Here is a 15,154-nt window from a genome sequence, read left to right as displayed (position 1 = left end):
TAGAGACATCAAAAGATTGTACAAATGGTGTGAGTAGAGTGTCGATAGGCTGAATGATAAGTCTCTGCAGGTGATCAAAAGTGTCAGACGGTGTGAGTAAAGCAGTAACCGCTGAATAGCAAGTGAAGGAATGACCTATAATCCAATTAATTCCGACAGAGATAATTACAAGAAACTAAAAATAAGGGGGTGCTGGAAACAAACTAAATAGCTGGAATAACATGATTTGATAGCTTTGTTGATCATCTTGCATAGATACGTCTGTTACAATGGTGAGCCAGGTAAAGGAAACAGTCATGGCGAAGTTCATAATGTTCAATGGCTCTTGAACTGGATGATCAGCCATGGTCATAATGCAGGCTTGAAGGGCTGAATGGTCTACTGCTGCTCCTATTTCTTATGTTTCTATGTACTTACTGAATTGTGTGCAGAGTCCAATCTATAAAGATTTAACCCTGAGGTGACAGTCTCTGAGTTGGTGGAGGGTGCAGGCGAAAGACAAGGAAGCTTACTGGTTTGGTTGAACATTAAGATCATCCCATTGCCACGTGACTAGTCGGGGTCTTCTCCAGCTTGGTCAAAGATTTTCTCTTCTCAAGGAGTGAGAAGATTGATATCCACCTGTCCTGGACCTCTCAGTCAGTTATTGGTTCCTGAGAGTCATATCCATTAGCCTTGGTGAGATGTGTGTTGAGTGGAGAGTATGAGCAGTGCGAAGGTGGTAGCATTTACCTTGTGGAATGCAGATGAACATTGACCTTCTTCCTACACTGCTGAACATCCAGCTCCACCTGGGACACAGCACTGACTGGGTGCAATTTGATTCCAGGCTGGCTTGGTCTCATGGTGTAGTGGTCAGCTGGGGAGAAGAGGCTTAACCAGTGCCTCCAGGTTCTGGATTAGTGGTGCTGGAAGAGCACAGCAGTTCATGCAGCATCCGAGGAGCAGTAAAATCGACGTTTCAGGCAAAAGCGCTTCATCAGGAATAAAGGCAGAGAGCCTGAAGCGTGGAGAGATAAGCTAGAGGAGGGTGGGGGGTGAGGAGAAAGTAGCATCGAGTGGGGAAGGGGATAAAGGTGATAGGTCAGGGAGGAGGGTGGAATGGATAGGTGGAAAAGAAGATAGGCAGGTAGGACAAATCATGGGGACAGTGCTGAGCTGGAAGTTTGGAACTAGGGTGAGGTGGGGGAAGGGGAAATGAGGAAACTGTTGAAGTCCACATTGATGCCCTGGGGTTGAAGTATTCCGAGGCGGAAGATGAGGCGTTCTTCCTCCAGGCGTCTGGTGGTGAGGGAGCGGCGGTGAAGGAGGCCCAGGACCTCCATGTCCTTGGCAGAGTGGGAGGGGGAGTTGAAATGTTGGGCCACAGGGCAGTGTGGTTGATTGGTGCGGGTGTCCCGGAGATGTTCCCTAAAGCGCACTGCTAGGAGGCATCCAGTCTCCCCAATGTAGAGGAGACCGCATCGGGATACAATAAATGATATTAGTCGATGTGCAGGTAAAACTTTGATGGATCTGGAAGGCTCCTTTAGGGCCTTGGATGGAGGTGAGGGAGGAGGTGTGGGCGCAGGTTTTGCAATTCCTGCGGTGGCAGTAGGGAACAGTCTTTGCGGAAGGCGGGAAGGGGTGGGGAGGGAAATATATCCCTGGTGGTGGGGTCTTTTTGGAGGTGGTGGAAATGTCGGCGAATGATTTGGTTTATTCGAAGGTTGGTAGGGTGGAAGGTGAGCACCAGGGGCGTTCTGTCCTTGTTACGATTGGAGGGGTGGGGTCTGAGGGCAGAGGTGCGGGATGTGGGCAAGATGCGTTGGAGGGCATCTTTAACCACATGGGAAAGGAAATTGCGGTCTCTAAAGAAGGAGGCCATCTGGTGTGTTCTGTGGTGGAACTGGTCCTCATGGGAGCAGATACGGTGGAGGCGGAGGAATTGGGAATACGGGATGGCATTTTTGCAAGAGGTAGGGTGGGAAGAAGTGTAATCCAGTTTGCTGTGGGAGTCGGTGGATTTGTAAAAAATGTCAGTGTCAAGTCGGTCGTCATTAATGGAGATGGAGAGGTCCAGGAAGGGGAGGGAGATGTCAGCGATGGTCCAGGTAAATTTAAGGTCAGGGTGGAATGTGTTGGTGAAGTTGATGAATTGCTCAACCTCCTCGCGGGAGCATGAGGTGGCGCCAATGCAGTCATCAATGTAGCGGAGGAAGAGGTGGGGTGTGGTGCCAGTGTAATTATGGAAAATCGACTGTTGCCCATGAAGCCCAGAGCGAGCTCTGCTTTGAAAATCGGAGCATTAATTAGATTTCACCTTCCTTCTTGTTCTGCACGGCACACATGTAAGTATTCTGCCGACATGCAAATATTTTAGGATTTCTCTAACTCCTCAGCACAACTTGTATATACAAACTGATCTGCTTGTGTGGTCCTTGCTGATGTCACAATGGATGATACTGTCACATTGTTTTGCCAAGAAAGGTTTGGCAAACAACACAAAGCTTTGGCAGACGTACTTAAATATATCTGTTACGAGTCTCTTGCCTATCATCTCCGAGCACGAGGACAGGCCCACACAGGCAGAGCCATGGATTATGTTTGTCACTTAACAGCATTCATTTCATTTTTTTTACACGAATGCCTAATTCATTCAAAGAGTGCAATTTTAGGGATTATCTGTAAATTGAGGGACTTAAAGCAACTAATTGATATAGTTTTAATTTTTAATGTATTGACTGATCATGCAAAGGTGCTCATCATTGTTATTGTGAAATTGCAAGGTGAACAGAATAAGGTTATTCGGTCCATCATGCCTCTGCCTGGATTATCCAATTACTCCTCTGTTCCATCTTATATTTACTGTAACATAAGACTTTTATTATTTTGAACATCTTTATTAAATCTCCCCTTATGGTACGGTGGCACAGTGGTTAGCACTGCTGCCTCACAGCACCAGAGACCCGGGTTCAAATCCCGCCTCAGGCAACTGTCTGTGTGCAGTTTGCACATTCTCCCCGTGTCTGCGTGGGTTTCCTCTGGCTGCCCCAGTTTCCTCCCACAGTCCAAAAATGTGCAGGTTAGGTGAATCAGCCATGCTAAATTGTCCATAGTGTTAGGTGAAGGGGTAAATGTACAGGAATGGGTTTGGGTGGGTTGCTCTTCGGAGGGTCTGTGTGGACTTGTTGGGCTGAAGGGCCTGTTTCCATACTGTAAGTAATCTAATCTAATCTTCTCTGCTGCCCTCTGGGTTCTCCAGCATCTTCAATCACTCAAATCCTGCAACCTTGGACTCATCAAAATGTTTTTTTCTTAGGTTAAGTTCTTAGCAAATTGCTTCACTTATGTTTCAAATGTTGCATTTATCAAGAAAGTGAATCTTGTAATGTAGACAGCAATTCTAGATGAATCCTATCCAGAGATTTAAAACCGACATCCAGGCTTGTACTGTGGAAAGATCTAAGGTCATAGAACATTATGATGTTTGTCTTAAGTGTTTCTTTTACCTGGCTCATGATTACAACTAAAGTATATCAGAAAACTGGTATAGTTATGCAAGGTGATCAATAACATTTACTGGGAATTTGCCAAAATTGGAAAATCTCAGTAATGGGGAAAGTGTGAGCTCGGGCTTGTTTCTTTATCATGCAAATGCAGCAGGAGATTTTGAACACAATAGTTTTACTGAAATCTGTTTCCCATCCTCCAATTTCACTCAAGAAATGCAGCATGTCACAGATGAACAAGTTCTGACTAACTTACAGTTCAATGTGAGAGGAAAGTAGCATCATGCCTTGGTGCAGCCTATGAGTTATCAGAATGTGTTTGTGTCCTATCCATTGTAGCTGACAGTTTAAAGGTCACCTGCGATCATTGCTGTTTCACAGAGGTTACTGGATTAATTTGTCATAGTCAATGCTATGGTTAGGATTGCTTGTGGCGAGGACTTCTAATCAGCATTGTTGGAGAATGCATGAAATGCGCATGCACAGTAATCTAATGGCAGATGGGAGTAATTTCAGATCTATGAGTGCCTGATGAACGTAATTACCCTTTGAAGGGTCATATAGGACACATAAATGGACCCCATCCCATAGACAATCCAAACTAAACTTATTCTGGATATGTTGGCAACCATTTTTTATTGTTATTGTGTAGTTGAGATTCGATAGAAGATGTAACGTTTTCCAGGTTGTGTCAAAGAAAACTTGAGAACAGTTATACGAGGTGCGTTGCAAAATATTTGTCTCCCATTTCCCACCCAACCCTTTTATTTAGCTATTTATATATCCAATTTTCTGTCTGAACCCCAGATCTACCACCTAGCCATGCACAATATTGTTATTCACTGCTCTCCCCTCCCATCAAAGTGGCAACTGTGGAAGACATGCTCTCCTACAGTACCCCATGTGCTCATGTGCAATATCAGCTTTCTTCCTTGTATTGAGAATGATTGTTCACTCTGCTCTCAGCATAGTTACTCCAATCCTTGCACTTGACCTCCCCACTTTCCCTAACACAAAACAGTCCCTTTACAACACTCCTCACTGTTTACTGCCCAAGCTCCCAGGCTGACTGTGGCCAACGTCTGGACTGAGGGAGACAGACCCAATAAAGATGGATCAATCCTTGACTGATTTCTGTGCTGCTTCCCAACTGACTTAGTAGAGATCCCTGGACTGGTTGGATTTGACCTGCAGGACTGACTGTATCCCAATCCCAGCACTGGAAGGACATGAATTCTGGTTAACTCTGATTACACCAAGCACCCGAGTGACTGTGGCCAACCCTGGATTAAGATTGGACCATGATCTTGATTAATTTCTGCAGCAGACTTTGACTGACCATAGTCGCCATTTGGTGGATTAAAGACTACTTGCATTAGACTTTGAAACAAGGTCTTTTACTTGAGGTGTGTGTAGTGTATTTGCTACGTATTTGCTGTAAGTGTCACTGTTCATGGACCACATGATGTTGGGGAACGATGATCTAGAGAAGGTAGCCACTCTTTCAACTTGCAAATTGAAACCATCTAAGTTTCTCACAGTTGCCCAGGAGTAACAATCAGAACGTGACTGAGAGGCGAGATACTAATGCATGCAAATACAGTCCTCTCCATTTACTAGTAATATTGTCAGTCAACTACTGAAATGTTCAGGGAAAAATTGGAATTTCCTTTTCATTGAGTATCTCATTCTTTCACTCGTGCTGTATTTTCCCAACTTTCTTGCCACGTTGTTCAGATGTTGGGAAAATTCAACCCGATGGACCAAACAGCCTTCTTTCTGGTTGTAAATTTCTGTGCTTCTATGAAGAACAAATGATAGCTTCCTATTTTAATATGCATTCTTTGTGGTCATACTTTGAAATTCAAAATTGAGAACCTTTGGTGTTAGGAAATTGAACCCGGGACCCAGGTTCAATTCCAGTCTCAGGTGACTGTGTGGAGTTTGTAAGTTCTCCCACTGTCTGCATGGGTTTCCTCCAGGTGCTCCAGATTCGCAACCACCAACCCCACCAACCCCCCCAACCCCCACCCCCCCCAACCCCATTCCAAAGATGTGCAGGTTAGGTGGTTTGGACATGCTAAAGATTGCTCATAGTGTCCAGGGATATTTAGGCTAGGTGGATTGACCATAGTAAATACAGAGTAATGAGTTTAGGGTGGGCATCTGGGTCTGGGAGGGATACTCTTGGGAGGGCCAGTGTGAACTCAATGGGCCAAATGGGCTCTTTCCATGCTGTAGAGATTCTATGAACAATTAGATTTCAGATGACAGGGCTTTATTTTAAATTTTGGCCTCGTTTTGAAAGGGAGCGAACTAGAACCTCACCTGATCTAGAAAAGATGGGCTAGTGTATTTTAATTCAGCAAGGTATTCCATGCTAAAACCATGTATTTCCATATGCCCCCAAGTGTGAGGCTTCTTTGGGGCATTGGCTAGAGTCGGTTTTGTGCTGTACCCTTAAGGAATGGCCCGAGAATACTCAAGCTCATTTCACACAAGACCCTTACAAAAGCCGATAAATGTTTTCCATCCCATTTGGTTCGATCGGAGTTGGAGGTAGGCAGAGGAGTCTTTAATAAGTCATTGCATTACACAGATATTCACCAGTTTTAATTAAAAGCCTTTGATTTTCACAATGGGTTAGAATTAACATGACTATATAATCCACCACATGCAAGTAAAATCTTGTTAAATTGTTCTAATAATCCTGTTTTTTATGCATCTATCTTATGATTATATTCTGATTGAATGTTCTTGTTTGAAATGACGAAAATAATCCATTTCTGACATTTGGTTTCTGAGTATTCTCCTCAAGCAGGCTCAACAATTTACTATCCTGTGTATAATCAATATATAAAATGCCCACAGATCGTAAGTCACAGAGCAAAAAAAAACTAGTGTTGTGAAAATTCTGAAAACTAAGCATTTCTTTGAAGAATCTTCAGATGTCATCATTGTTACTACCCGTCCAATATAATGAGTCACCACAAGAGGGTGCTCTGTATTCAACAATTTGCTGTTAGCTATTTTGAACCATTTCTGGCATCAGACAGAAGTGACTATAACGATGTTTCATTACTAAACTTTATTGAAATGATAGGAATATTCAGACCCATCAGCATTAAAGGCTTCAATAGTTGGGTTTTAATTTAAAAAAAACTTGCAATAATAAAAGAAAGCGGGTTGCTCTGGGGGGGTAGATTGCCTAAAGTTACAGGTAATATCCCAAACTTTGCTGTACTTCTTCTGGAGCAACTGAGAACGCTGTGGCAGTTCCTGTTTTTTCCAGAAACTTGGAGATCTGTGTCCAATACCAGCAAATCTTATGGTATTGCTCCAGTCATAATATTGCAGAAAACTGACAGCCTGGTCACATCTATTGTGGGGGTTAGACTTGGCAGGGAGGAGATCAAGGCAGGCATCAAATTTGACTGTCAAATGCTGAAACAACTTTAAATTGTATCGATTCCAAACACAACAGATGTGTTTCCTCTTCAGCCTGTCAAAAGCTTCATACACTTGAATTATTGGGCATCTGTCATTTTACTGCTGCGAAAATTAATGGTAAGTTTAATTTGAGGAATATGTGTCTAACTTTCTGTTCCTTTAAAGTTGAGTACTCCAGTAAATGAAGTCTGGAAAAGGTTTATGCGTAATCTCTTCTCATGTGACCTTCATAAATGTTGGTTTAATGGATTCAAGCTTGTGCAACTTCTATATGCCTAAGGTAAGCAATTTGAATTTAAATGGTGGTCTGGATTTTGCAATGACAATGAAACTGTCATTGTTAACTATCCCTAATCTGCTGAAAATGGCACAAAGCCTGGAGTTCCCTTATGAATGTGGAAGTGTTTCCATGTCAGGGTTCCTATGCTTCTGCAGATGGTACACTGTTGAGCCACCCACAAACCATCTTCCCCACAACTCCCACCACCAGCAATCCCGATTTCCTAGATTTAATTACTAGAAATAATTGAATTCATGAGAATTTCTACTCGTGTGTTGTCAGCCCTGTTGCAAAACAAAACTTGGAAAAAATGACACCTTATTGAGGAATGTGCTTTTCTTAAAGCCATACCAACTTTATAATTACCACTAACCACCCTCTTTGGCACAGGGAAGATAATGTTATATTTGCAGAATGTTAATTTCCTCACCTTGATAAAAATATCTAAAGTGAATTCACAATGAGTCAAAATCAGATAATCTTAAACTCTGTGGGTTATGTCAAAGCTGTCAGCCATTCCTGTTGGTGGAAAAGGAAATCCAATGAAAGGATGGCTGTGGTAAATTCAAGTTAAGACTGGAAAATCCGGGTTAGCCGAATCCTCACCAGTTCACATGAGCACGCCAAATCAATCAAAGCAGGATTAGGCTACACTACAACGTGAAATCATGAGCGAGTCATCATTTGACATTGAAGACTTTCTGTGAAATTCTACAATTATACTGGGGGACGGTGGTGACACTGAAGAGTCTCATGAAAGCTCACTCGCTTAGCCAGCTGTCTTCCTAGCTGAAGTTGCAAAGACTGTACAGATTCTCCCAGATTTTGCATGACAACATGAAATCATGGAAAAGGTGTTTAATGCATTGATGACCGGGCGGGCTGAAGCATACTCTTCTGAAGACAGCATACTATCTGTAAGAAACAGAGATTTTCCAAGGCTAACTCCCAACACTTTACTGTACAAAGATCAAAGTATTGTAGGCTGTGAATAAATTGAAAAATGAATACATATTTCACATATTTACTGCATCACTTTTTCGCTTGTTTAGTTTGACAGATTGCGATTACAGGTAAAGCCAAGTGCATAGAGGTCTCCTCAACCAACTCAAAGCTCCACGTAATACAAATTTGTGTGTGTTGGGGGGGGGGGTCCCCTGCAAAGCAACTTATTATGATTATAGCATCGGTTTTAAAATTCTGCTCATTTTTATTTTAGTTTCTATCCACATCAAATCATAATGAATTTGACTACCTGAAAATGTATACAGGTCGTTCTGCTATAACGCGAGTTGTGTTCCTCTGTGACCCTGCGCTATAGAAACCCGCACTGTAGAAGACCACTAATAGAAAATCGCTATATCTGTTCAGTAGAAAGTTCACATTACTCCAAACAACACAATTCGACAATCGCGTTATAGCCAATTTGTGCTGACCAACGACCAGTATTTGAAAGCGAATGCCTTTCAGTGCTTTAAACTTCCTGGTTTGCTGGGTAAAGATGATTGGTTTGTACTTGTTACCATCACTGCTGCTGCACACGATGTCCTATCCATTAAATAACCCCTGTGATAAATCTCCATTGGGAAGAGGAAATGCATGCCACAGAGATTTCAGGATCTTTGTGGGTATCTTTCTTCGAGGTCAGCGATGATGACTTTCTACAATCATCCACAAAATTCAGGCCACTATCACAGTTGGTTAACTTGTATCCAACACATTTTAGACTATAGTTCCTTCCTTTGTGCCTATTCATATGAGTATAGTGAAGGTGATATCTTTACACTGTACAAATCCAACGTTCCTTATGCATTCACTGCTTCTTCATAAATTGTTAAACTTCGTAGAATCATAGAATCCCAACAGTTTGGAAGCAGGCCATTCAGTCCATCGAGTCCACAATGACACTTCAAAGAACATTCCACCCAGACCTATCCAAGCCTATCCCAGTAACCCTGCATAACTAGTGGCTAATCCACCTAGCCTGCACATTACTAGACACTACAGGTAATTTAGTATGGTCACTTCACCTAATCTGCACATTTTTGGATTGTGGGAGGAACCAGAGCACCCAGAGGAAACCTATGCAGACACGTGGAGAATGTGCAAACTCCACACAGACAATAGCTTGAGTCTGGAATCGAACTTAAGTCCCTGGCGCTGTGAGGCAGCAGTGCTAACCACTGAGCCAATTTGTCCAACTTGTCCCTATCTCTATATTTGTTTCTTGACTTCTAAACCCAAAAAAATTCTCAAGACTGTAATCATCAATCCAGATTTTCTGGCTAATTTCTAATCAAGAGATTTACCAACAGCAGAACCTTTGGGAAACTGCTAATCAAACATGAAAGCAGGGCACCTAATCTATCCATCATCATTAACCACATTCTCAAGTAGATTTGAATTTCCCATTATTTGGCTTTAAAAGTGTGTTTTTGTTTACTGTGTTACAAAATTATGACATGTTCATCTGAACCCTATCTCTGCCACCTTAGTAGAAATGTTAATTTGTTTGAAATGTTAAATGTCTCATCTCAAATAGCTTACAAAGGAATTCATATGTTATTATCCCACAGCTTAATTTCAAGGTCTTCATGTATCACCTCTTCTCTGTGGTCTACCTCCTATTTAGTGTGACCTGTGCCAACAAGTTGGAAAGGTTTAGAGGGATATGGACCAAATGCAGGCAAATGGGACTAGTTCAGTTTAGAATACCTGGTCGGGATGGACAAGTTGGGCTGAAGGGTCTGTTTTCATGCTGCATGATTCTATGACTCGAAGATCTGAAGCATGTAACTATAGAAAACGCTGCAGATTACAGAAAAATGAAACAGCCCCAATGATAATGCTCAGCGACTGGCAGGGAATTTCTCTTTCAGTTAAAATACTATTTGAGGAAAACCTTGAATATATGAAAAATGATTAAATAGTGGAGATACTGGCAGCATTGAGAATGTTGCAACACTGAATGATAAACACACATGCTAATGAAGCAGCCTCTGAAAGTAGAGGGGAGCTTACACTGTGAGGAAGTGTAGAATTTATCAAATGTCTTGTTACTACTGCCCCCGCAGTTCTCCATGTTAATTGTAATTCAGCAGTAAGAAGGTTTACATAAGAAACAGGAGAAACAGTAATGGAAGAGCAAACAAGTGCTGGAATGCATCTGCTTCTAATTGCAAGCTCAAAACTTACCAAATAGCATTCCATTTTCCAAGTGAATCTGGGACTTCCCATAATCAAATGTCTATTGCTTGTAAATTTACCATATAATGAAATTTGGAACCAAATTAAATCTAAACTCCTAATGCACTGCTCGAGGGTAGCTGCTCTCATGTTTTTGATCTATTTTCTTGAAAGGTTTTAAAAACAACTTGCCTTTAATTATTTTAAGCATTATGCATTCTTGCAAGCTTAAAAATGATGGTTGATGAAAAGTCATCAATCTGTTAAATGGAAGATGTTTTTAGAGATTAAACAATGAACAATTTGAGTTTGTGGTCAGAGAACACCACACATTGGGAGGATTTTCTACCTTTTGAGATCTATTTCTTTACTGAAAAAAGGCAAACGCTAATTTAAAATCAGGAGACGTTGATGTGAGAGGTACGACAATCACCCACTGAAATGTACGTTCAGTTCACTTGTCACGTTTTCCAGAAGGACCTGGAATGAGGCAAGCCCAAAGAAGCGTCACTGGACATGGAATGTTAACTTTGCTTTCTCTCCACAGATGCTATCAGACCTGATGAGTTTTTCCACCCATTTCTATTTTTGTTATTGCAATGGGATGCTGGCCAACGTATCATCCTGCACACTCTGTAAACTTCTGTTCATTCAAAACTCGTCTTATACCTCGCATCAACTTGCTTTTGTTCATCAACCATTGCCCTATACTGGCACTGAAATTTGCACTTCGTTTTTTAAATTTTCATATTTGCATTCAAATATCTCCTAGGCATCATCTCTCCCTAGTTCAGTGATGTTTTCCAAATTCAGCACCCTACAGGTGATCTATGCTCTTTCTTTTATTCATTCTTGAATTTAATCTCAGCAGCACTAGTGGCTGTACTGTCATTACCTTACTCATCAGCACTGGATTTCTCTCTAAACCTCCCAAGCCATTAACATTTCATTTTCCTCCTTCAAAGATAATTCCTCAAAGCCTATTGCTTTGACCAAAATTTGATCTACAGTAGTATTGCTTTATGTATTTCAATGTCAAGATGCATTTCATTTCTACTCCTATGATAAGGCATTATACAAATTCAACACATATCTCCGCAAATACATAAATTCAATAAATCTATTAAAGATAAAATAACAAAGGTGAACACACCTCTCTAAGAAGTAATATTTATATGTGTAGAGCTATAATATTTCCATGCCTAACAAAGCTCAATGGCAATTTAAACTGTCAGGAAACATTGCTTCTTAAACAAAATCTTAATGCAATAACTGTAGAGTTGAGCTTGAACGAGTTCCAGTAAATAAATAGAGTAGGTAAAGAAATATTATGCAAATGAAAAAGTGTACTCATTGCATCATTCATCTAGCGTTGTCAAATATTGATCTACATTGAATGAATGTGAATCATGATTTACTGAATCAAATACACCAACAGCAGAGTTAGAATATGGGGAAAATATTATTTATTTCAAGAAGTTTGGTATAACTAATTCTTATTTTATACTTCTGTTACTGGTATATAACAAATGTGCTTTCATAACTGTTCACACGTAAGTATATGTATTTACAACGTTGCAAAGAGGGAATAAAGAAATCACATTTTTTTTTAAGGAAACCACGTCATCAGGGATTTCTGGATTGCATGCCAGAAATTTCTGATTATAAACGGAATTAATATGAGACTGAGTTGCTGGGAATACAGCCAGCTGGGTAGTATCAAAGATGACAAGAGATTAACAGAAGCTTTCGTGATTATATTTTTACATAGTTTTGTTCAATTGGGGTGTCTGTGCTTTTTTTTGTGGAACTCTTTGCTTTCGTAAAAAGAAAATTTCTCATCTACACCCAATTTAGATGCCACAAGCCAGGACCAAAGTACTTTGTTTGATCGATGACAGACAATTATTGTCTCTGTCACTAACTTCAATGCTACTCTTGTTGTCAGCCACTTAATGAGAGGGGTTTCCACAGGCAGGACCAGTCTGACCTCTCAATGATGGGCTTCTCTGTTCCTTTGGAGAGCTGTATCAGGCAGTCTAGTAAGAACAGGAAGACTCAGCTATTACACGCAGGCACTCTGGAATGTCAACGCAGATGGAAATTAAAACCTGAGCTTGATCTTTAAGTTATCTTTACCACTCTAAATTAATTATATTATTTAGAAACAGAATGGAGGGCTTGTTGCCATCTTTTATATTACTCAACTGTTTCCTTTCGCATAGCATCATCATCTAATAGACTTTAATAAAGAGGAATTTTAACTTATTTTAACTTGCATGCCAGATATTCCTTACATCATTGGACTTGTAAGCACCAAAGGAAAATCAGGCATTTGTTGCACTGAATGACTTAAGACAGTATTTATTGGTTAAACATTAAACTTTGCTAGAAGTCATACCAACAGTTTTCTTAAGCATAGAATATTCAATGATGAAATGAAGAACCTCCAAGACTTCAGATGCTTTGTAGCAATGGCCCATGATATTAGTGTGTGAGTTCCTGTTGATGACTGGGGCAGTAGAAGTTTTCATATATGAAAAAGTGTGCCAAGTAGTAGTGGCTTTCTATATCTGCCTCCCAAGAATAGATGAAGAAAAGTATCTTTCAGTTCCAAAGGCTACAGTTCTTAATATTAATGTCCAAATCATTCAAAATATTTTCTAGCTGGTAGCTTTCTTCTCCCATTCCTGAAAAACAAATTAGTAACAGTTAGAAATTGTAGTGTTTGAATCATTTGAAACCTTGAGATATTCAGTGTGTTTTAATTACTTGGATTCATACCTTTGCTTTTTGTAACACAGTCCCCTTTCCAGACTGCACAATAGATAATGGTCTATTCTTTAAGGCTGCTGCAGAGTTCACAGGTGAGCTATCAGGACTGTTATTAAGATTAGAAGGCTTATTCTAAAGAAAACAACAAGATTTATGATTACATTTTATGAAGAGACCTGCATTTTATGACTTTGTTACATTTTGCTCTCACTCACTGAAAACAAAATTACATTTCCCGGGTAGTTGAAACTGGTAGAGTTCACTGCATTCACTGCTTCTTCTGTGTGTGAAATGTTTGTATTCTTACATTCCTTTCCTCTGGGATTTTACAAATGAGAAACACAATCTGCTAAAGATCCACAAAAGCTGAGCGTCAGTTTCTTGAAAAAGGTTCTCACCTGCCACAATGCTTCCTCAATCCCAGTTCCCAATCCCACTCTCTCCTCAATTCAAATTTGGCATATTGATCACCATCCCATTCTCAAATCAAATTGCTTTCCTGCCCTGTTTCCCCTCAATTTAATGTTGCACTTTCTTTCTCTAACCCATGACCTGCAGCCACTCCCTTCACCTTTCCCAGTTCCTAAAGATAGAAGGCATTAGATGACACTGCAATCTCTGGGTAGAATTACTGATCTTGCAAGAACCTGCATAGTGCAGTAACATTCAGTCCCTTGAAGCAGCGCCAGGGCTTGGATCCTGGAGAGACGCTGAGCATTGTTTGAAAATGCTGACTGGCTTGGTGAAGCTACAAGTACAGAAACAGCAGCTGCTCTTAAATATCACCGGCCTGAAATTTTATTTCAAACTGCAGTACAATGGTTGACAAATAACCTCCTAAAATGGTGAAAGTATAGATAACTGTACAAGAATAGAAGTTGCATGCCACAGTGTAGCAACAACTTCTTATAATTAATTAGTTCTAATGGAAAAGAAACTGTCAATACCAATAGGTTGTTATTAACAGGTTGATTACATTTGTGCTTAAATTGTCGAAATGACTGGCATCCACAGTTGTTCCCAGTGTCACTGGCCCCAACTCAGCTTTCTTCAGGTTCTCCTTCACTGTTACCAGTTTGAGCTCCAGGTCGACCCTGTTATTTTCCTTTGATTTCCATTCTTCCTCAATCTGTCGCAGCCTTTCCTCCTGACTGCAAAGTACTTGCTTATCTGAAGAATTTACCAAAACAAAATTATTAGTCTGCTTAAGTTGCGTAAAGCTTGCAGTTAAACAGTGCATTTTGTGGCCTTCAGTTTTTCACAGCCAGTGAATTACTTCTGAACTAGTCACCACTGTCACACATAAAATGTAGCAGTTGACGTGAACACAGCAACTTAGGCAGTAACATCCAGATAATGTGATGCTTGGAGAAAGTTAGTTGAGGGATGGTACAGGACAATGGTAAAACTACCCTGTTCTTGAAAAGCAGTTCAACTTCTCATTGCACAGTGGCATGGTATCAATATAATATTTTCAGTTAGAACCTTGAAAAACATCATTCATTACCAATGGATAAGACTATATTATAGTACAATGTAGTACAATACATCATCTTTATTATTGAGAAGCGTGCAATACTTGGCATACAAACACCTATAGGACAGGGCAAAACAAAGTTATTAAGATGAAGATAGGAGATAAGATTTTGAAGAATTTATCTTACACAATGAATTGTTACGATACAGAATGACTCGTGTGAAAGGGTGGAGGGAGAATTCAATGGTTACTTGTTAAAAGGGAATTTGATATATAATTGAAAAGGAGACAGTTTGCTGGGCTTTGGGTAAAGAGTTGGGGAGCTGCAATAGGGAGCCCTATCAAAGGGCTGGACACAGACAAGATGGACCTAATGATCTTGAGAACAATTCTCAGATGTGGTCAATCAAATAAGTTGCAGAAAAAAAGGTAAACTTTGGCCACAGGAGCGTTTTCCTGATGGTGGAAAATATACATAATAAAGTCTATTGACAA

General features: G+C 40.5%; 1 protein-coding gene across 3 annotated transcripts in view; it reads right to left on the bottom strand.

Annotated features, from left to right (window-relative positions):
- Positions 1-11,856: 11,856 nt before the first annotated feature.
- The window catches only part of afap1l2 (actin filament associated protein 1 like 2), a 228,315-nt gene continuing 225,017 nt past the window's right edge, over positions 11,857-15,154 (bottom strand). For all 3 annotated transcript variants that reach the window (XM_087998866.1, XM_087998864.1, XM_087998865.1), the window contains 3 exons: positions 14,159-14,352; positions 13,192-13,314; positions 11,857-13,097 (listed from right to left, as the gene is read on the bottom strand). In XM_087998866.1, coding sequence (XP_087854992.1) covers positions 13,071-13,097; positions 13,192-13,314; positions 14,159-14,352 — 344 coding nt within the window. In that variant the 3' untranslated portion in view covers positions 11,857-13,070. The remainder of the gene's footprint in view (positions 13,098-13,191; positions 13,315-14,158; positions 14,353-15,154) is intronic.

Source organism: Chiloscyllium plagiosum, unplaced genomic scaffold, assembly GCF_037043375.1.
Source record: "Chiloscyllium plagiosum isolate Xiang-an unplaced genomic scaffold, Cpla_swu_hap1 HiC_scaffold_22, whole genome shotgun sequence".
Classification (NCBI taxonomy): domain Eukaryota; kingdom Metazoa; phylum Chordata; class Chondrichthyes; order Orectolobiformes; family Hemiscylliidae; genus Chiloscyllium; species Chiloscyllium plagiosum.
Note: the sequence above shows the minus strand (reverse complement) of the source record. Positions and strands in the feature narration are given on the sequence as shown.